The sequence below is a fragment of the Micropterus salmoides genome, unplaced genomic scaffold, assembly GCF_014851395.1.
Source record: "Micropterus salmoides isolate LMB-PRFRI ecotype aquatic unplaced genomic scaffold, ASM1485139v1 Ms_hic_scaffold_3421, whole genome shotgun sequence".
Lineage (NCBI taxonomy): Eukaryota > Metazoa > Chordata > Actinopteri > Centrarchiformes > Centrarchidae > Micropterus > Micropterus salmoides.
This window is the reverse complement of record NW_024042731.1, coordinates 9707-15963: the sequence shown is the minus strand read 5'-3', so window position 1 is coordinate 15963 and position 6257 is coordinate 9707. Positions and strand designations below refer to the sequence as shown.

The 6257-nt window shown below is 37.9% G+C and overlaps 1 protein-coding gene across 1 annotated transcript; it reads left to right on the top strand.

The window, feature by feature from the left end:
• Nucleotides 1-155: 155 nt before the first annotated feature.
• LOC119884412 lies at nt 156-5981 on the top strand. The gene is made up of 6 exons (XM_038694814.1): nt 156-374; nt 469-540; nt 619-791; nt 1211-1462; nt 1548-4404; nt 4902-5981. Exons 1-5 carry the CDS (start codon nt 194-196, stop codon nt 2091-2093), a joined length of 1224 nt encoding a protein of 407 aa, XP_038550742.1. The 5' UTR covers nt 156-193; the 3' UTR covers nt 2094-4404; nt 4902-5981.
• Nucleotides 5982-6257: the final 276 nt, after the last annotated feature.

Genomic DNA, 6257 nt, shown 5'->3' with positions numbered 1-6257 from the left:
AGATTTAGGCACAAATTACTCCCCAAATCTTATCGATGGATTCCAAATTGTGATCTCTGATGTTGTGAAATAGATGTAAATATGAAATGTCAAATGTGATGGTGGACTTGAAAGTAAGAGTGGATTGCAACTGCTTACCTTTTTCCATAGTTGGCCAACATACCTGGTCCAGAAGGGCTACGCACCTGCAACAATGAAAAACATGTTGACCAACGTGACTATGTTTTTCAAGCACATTGAAAAGTCCTTCCTGAGTAAAGGCAAGCTCAAACAGAATGAATTAAAAACAATTCTGCACGAGTTGAAGAGGATCCAGGCTGAGATTCAAAGACTACGGGTTCATTCTCGGCAAAAGCGGTTGTGTCGTAAAACAGGTAAATTTTGTCAAGTTCTTTTTTGTCTTGTTATCTAAAGAAATTTCAGATTGGATCCTCAATGACTGTGGTGTATGTTGCATTGTTTTCACAGATGATCAGCTTCATGCAGTTCAGCAAAGTGCTTTCATGACAGCTGCCAGGGAAAACATTCCTAAATTGTTTGGTATGTAGACTTATTTTTTATTTTTTGTTTTGGTTGCTTACATTCACAACCAACATTTTTTTTCATGATGTTTTGTAGAACAACTGGAGAGCAGTGGAAATCAGAAGAATGAGCATTCTAAGCTAATGGGCTACATCATGGGCTACCTGTGCACCCTCACCGGACACAGATCGGTTGTCCTCACCAACATGACAAAGGAAAATGTGGTCAACTTTGTCTGTTGGAATCATGGCAAGAGATTCCAAGTTCTGGTTAGTACCTCTATTTTTCAGGTGGTAATTTACGCTGGGCTGGACTTTTAACCTGGACTACATGTCATCCCTTCCTAAGTGAAACCATCTTTAGTGCACATTTCAATTGAAAGCTGAGGGGTTAATGCAGTTTCAAAAAATTTTCTAATTTAAAAATAAAAATGGGTGCAAACATTTTAAATAAAACAATAGATAAATTCTGGTGATAAAATAATGTGGAAACACTGCTCATTTGTTTTTTTTATTACTGGTGGGGAATCAAGGATTTGAAGGCTGATATTTGAGACAGAAGGAGCGAGCAGTTTGTTTCCAAGTACCAATGCAAGCTTTTAGATGTCTGAATTGCTGTATTAAAGACAGGTGGTGGGATCTCCCTAGCTAAAACAACCAGTCATTGATGACATGTTTTATTTTGCAAGATTGACGACCAGAAAACCATGCAGTCATTTGGTCAGGCTGCATTCAACCTAAATGAGGAGGAATTTAGGTGGCTGGAAAACCTTGTCAACTCCAAGTGCTGTCCCCAAGGTCAGACCAGTGATTATGTTTTCCACACAACATTTGGAAAAAAGATCGCTAAGGCCGAGAACTTCCTTCATCTGGCTTGGGCAGACTGTGGAATGAAGGGCACATTCATCTTTCCCAAGATCGAGAGCAGTCTTTCTACTCAAGTAAGTACTTAATGCAAGGTAGAATCTGGATATAGGATTGATTTTGAAGTTGTAGCTGTTTATGTTTTATTTCTTTGTTTTTCAGAACAGCCTTCCTCCTGCTCCTCCTCACACGTCCAGGAGGGAATTGGATTTCTTAAGTGAAGAATCTGCAGTCTCAAAAATACATGTCTACACACCTTCAAAGTGTTTTTGTGTTATTGAGAAGTTGCGGCCAGCAGTTGCTGACTATTATCTCATCAAAGCAAATCTTTCCAATGCCCTGCCGAGGCAAGCACCCCTTGCCGACCCAAAGAACATACCTGCGCACCTGGCTGAGCAGAGCACCAGGTTCCAAGCAGCACAGAAAGTTCAGGAGGAACCAAATAGAGCCCCTGAGCCCCTCACTGCCAAGACCACAGATGAGTACCCAACTGAGCAGGTCCCAGGGAAAGTGTCAGCACCCCTGAGCCTCGTGCAGCAGACTCCCAACTGCATGCTAGAAACACAAGAGAAGGATGAACAAAGCCCTTCGAGACAGGACCCAGGGTGTGTTCCAGATCCTATGATCCAGGAGACAACAGAGTTGATACCAGAAACACCTGAAGACCAGATGCCACAAACCCAAGCAGAGGAGGTTCAGAAGCCCTAGCCAGGCAGGACCCTGGCATGTGCTCAAAAACCCATCATGCAGGTGACACAGGAGTTGATACCAAGAACGCCATCAGAGGAGGTGTTTAGGGCATGTTCCTTGTTACAAGAAAGTAAAACACAGTGCCCCAAAGATGTGATTAGCTCTGGTTGGGAATAATCATGTTTAAGAGTTTTAGAGTAATATGTTCATTTATCTTTAAAAGGAGAAAGAATGCTGACGCTTTGATTTATTTAATTTTTTTGTTTATAATTTACAGTTTCTCTTTTTGTTAAATTGCAAGTTGGTCTAGGTAGTCTGTTACACACACACTTGCTCACACGCACAAGCACACAGGTGCACATGCACAGACATGCACACACACATTTTTACTTTTAATTATAATGTAAATTTTACTTAAAAAATATATCTCAGCAGAATTATTCAAGTAAATTTTTCCAAGACCAGTCTACATGCTTGTGTTTGCCTCTTATTTGAGCCTTTTCTTTATAGTTGTTCTGCTCATTCTCACTCTCAAGTAAATGTAATGATGAGTTGTCAAGACCCTCTGCTCTTTAAATTGTTATATATTGGAATAGTCATAGATGAGCAACTGAAAGTACTTCAAAGTCTAATATGTAAAGGATTAAGGGAGAGAGCAGGCTGATTCCAAGTACCAACAGACACTTGTAGATGCTGTATAACTCTAGCTACAAGTAATGATGAGTTGTTGATAAACCAAATAATTCAAAATTCTCATTTTATGAATTAGATGAATGACATTGTGGATGTATTTCAATGGCTGTTGTTTCAAAGTCAGATTGACCTAATGAGCTTATTTACAGTACCCATGGAAGCTTGTAGATGTTTGCATCAACAACAGGTGACTGCAACACTCTAGGGTTATACAATTTGTAGTTATTCAAGGATGAAAAATGTTCATATTCTCATCTATTGAGTTATCCATTTTTCCAAAAGTGGAATAACTTCAAAAGTTGACATTTTAAACACAGATGGAGAAAGCAGTCTGATTCCAATTACCAAAGGAAGCCTGTAGATTGCTGTTTCAATAACAGGTGGCAGCATCACTCCAAGTGAAAGTATCGACGAGTTATTGAGGAACCAAATGATTCCAGATTCTCATCTATTAAGTGAGCCATAGATTCAAATCTGGAATCATTTTGAAAGCCTATATTTAGGCTGAGTACCACTGGAAGCTTTTAGAGTGCTTTATCACACACAGGTGAGTACACCACTCTAGGTAAATGTGTTGATGACTTAGTAAGGCACCTAATGATTCCAGATTTAAATCTATTGAATGCACTAAATATGCAAATCTGGAAATAAATTAAAAGCTAGCAATGTAAAGACAGAGGGTGAGAGTGGTCTGAAGAACCTAAAAAGTAAATTCCCACATGGTGTCTGCACAAATCAGGGCAACATTTAAGACCATCTGTTCTTAACTTTCATACTGAGAATATTGATTTGCCTTTGTGGTCACAGCAAAAGGTTTGGACACATTTCAGCCCATATGGAGTTTTCTAGCACCAGCACTGTGAGTTAATTTTTCCCATTCCATAGATTTATGCACAGGATGTGAATTGGGGAATCAGAATAGGAATCAGAATCGGCTTTATTGCAAGGTATGTGTACACATATGAGGAATTTGACTATGGATTTTACAATGCTCACCATGTGTTTACTTATAAAATAATAAAATAAGACAGGCTATAGCGGAGACAACGCAAATATACACACAATAAACAAACACAGTCATGACATTTGCCTGCGTTCAAAGTTCAAATTGAAGGTTGTAGACTGTTGCATCCAGGACAGGTAGATGCATCACTGTAGTGAAATTTGATGATGATTAATAAGGGCACAAAAAATTCAAAATTCTCAATTGCAAAAGATGGATGACATCTTGGGTGCACTTCAAAAAAACGGAATGGAATTGGTTGATTTCACGTACCAATAAAAGCTTAAACACTGCTTGATGACATAGATTCATGGGAAATGGTCCACTAGAAAAGCCTGGAATTAACATTGTAAAATAATTATTTAAAACTCATACAGAATGTGCAGGTGTTGTGTATTTAATATTTTAGTAACCATTAACATGAAACATAAAACCAGTTCACAATTTTCTACTTCCTTTGTCACAGTAAGTAGAAAAAATAAAAAATGAAACTAGTTTCCATGTTTAAATTTAATCAACAATGTTCTTACCTTCCGTGATTCAATCTATAGTATAATGAATGCATGTAGATGAAAACATGGACTTCCTCTGTCAACAGGAAGTAGAAGCTGCAGCAGGAGCACGGACCGCATGGTGAGTAAGTGTCAGCTCTGTAATTTATCGAGTTTCTCATGCTAAAAGCGTTGATACTTGGTCTATTTTGTTGTATTTCAGTGAGAAAAATGCCAGTATCATGTTTTTATGCATTTTTTTAACATTTAAAAGGAAATTTCATTGCTTTTTCTGATAAAATGTGGAATGTAAATTTTATTTCCAAATTTCAGCCTACCTTCCACTTAATTCATGAAATGAAATTTAAAAAAAGCTTGCAGCTTTATTTTGTATTCTTATATTTGTGTTCAACTTCCTAGTTCATCCAGATTCAGTAATTACTGAAAAGTAATGGAGCCCCTCACTTTTTTAAAGTAATTTTGTTGCTTTTTCTGTTGAAAACGATCACTTCAATGACATAGATGAAAATTTGGAATGTAAATTTTATTTCCAAATGTCAATCTACCTTCCACTTGATTCATTAAATGAAATGAAAAAAACTTTATTTTGTATTCTTATGATTGTGTTCTAATTCCTAGTTCAACCAGATTCAGCAATTACTGAATAGAAATGGAGCCCCTCACTGCCAAGACCAAAGATAGTGTGTCAGCGCCCCCAACTGAGCAGGTCCCAGGGAAAGAGTCAGAACCCGTGAACCTCCTGCAGCAGACTCCCAACCGGATGCCACAAATGCAAGATAAGGCTGAACAAACCCCACCGGGACTGGAGCCAGGATATTTTCCAATTCCTACGATCCAGGAGACACCAGAGTTGGTACCAGAAACACCAAAAGACCAGATGCCAAGCAGAGGAGGTGAAGAAGCCCTAGCCAGGCCGGACTTGGCATGTGCTCAAAAACCCATGATGCAGGTGGAACCAGGAGTTTGTGCCACAAACCGCATCAGAAGAGGTGTTTAGGGTTTGTTCATGTCCCTTGTTACAGGACAGTAAAAAACAGTGCCCGAAGGATGTGATTAGCTCTGGTTGGGAATAATCATGTTTAAGAGTTTTGAGTAATATGTTCTTTTATCTTTAAAAGGAGAAAGAATGCTGACGCTTTGATTTGTTTGATTTGATTTTTATGTTTGTAATTTTAGTCTTTTCGTTACATAGTCGTTCACACACACATGCTCATACATACACACACAAGCACACAGGTGCACATGCACAGACATGCACACATAAGTTTTGACTTTTTTTAAATAATGCAATAATAATGTAAATTTAACCTAAAAACATATCTCAGCAGAATTTAATTTGCAGGTGGACCCAGGAGTTTATGCCACGAACCCCATCAGAAGAGGGGTTCAGGGTTTGTTCATGTCCCTTGTTACAGGACAGTAAAAAACAGTGCCCGAAGGATGTGATTAGCTCTGGTTGGGAATAATCATGTTTAAGAGTTTTGAGTAATATGTTTGTTTATCTTTAAAAGGAGAAAAAACGCTGACGCTTTGATTTGTTTGATTTGATTTTTATGTTTGTAATTTTAGTCTTTTTGTTACATAGTCGTGCTCATACATACACACACATAAGTTTTGACTTTTTTTATAATGCAATAATGTAAATTTCTCAGCAGATCTCAGCAGAATTTAATTTAATAAATTTTACAGACCAGTCAACATGCTTGTGTCTGCCTCATATTTGGGCCATTTCTTTATAAAGTTGTTCTGCTTATTATAAGTAAATGTAATGATAAGTTGTCAGTAGATTGTTGTTTCAATAACAGGTGGCTACATCACTCCACGGGAAAGTATTGATGAGTAAATGAGGGACCAAATGATGGATGACATTTTGAGTGCAATTCCAAAGCTGAAATATCAAGAACTAATTGAAAGAACGGGTTGATTTTAAGTACCACTTAAAGCTTGAAGACTGTTGTTTCACATACAGGTGTC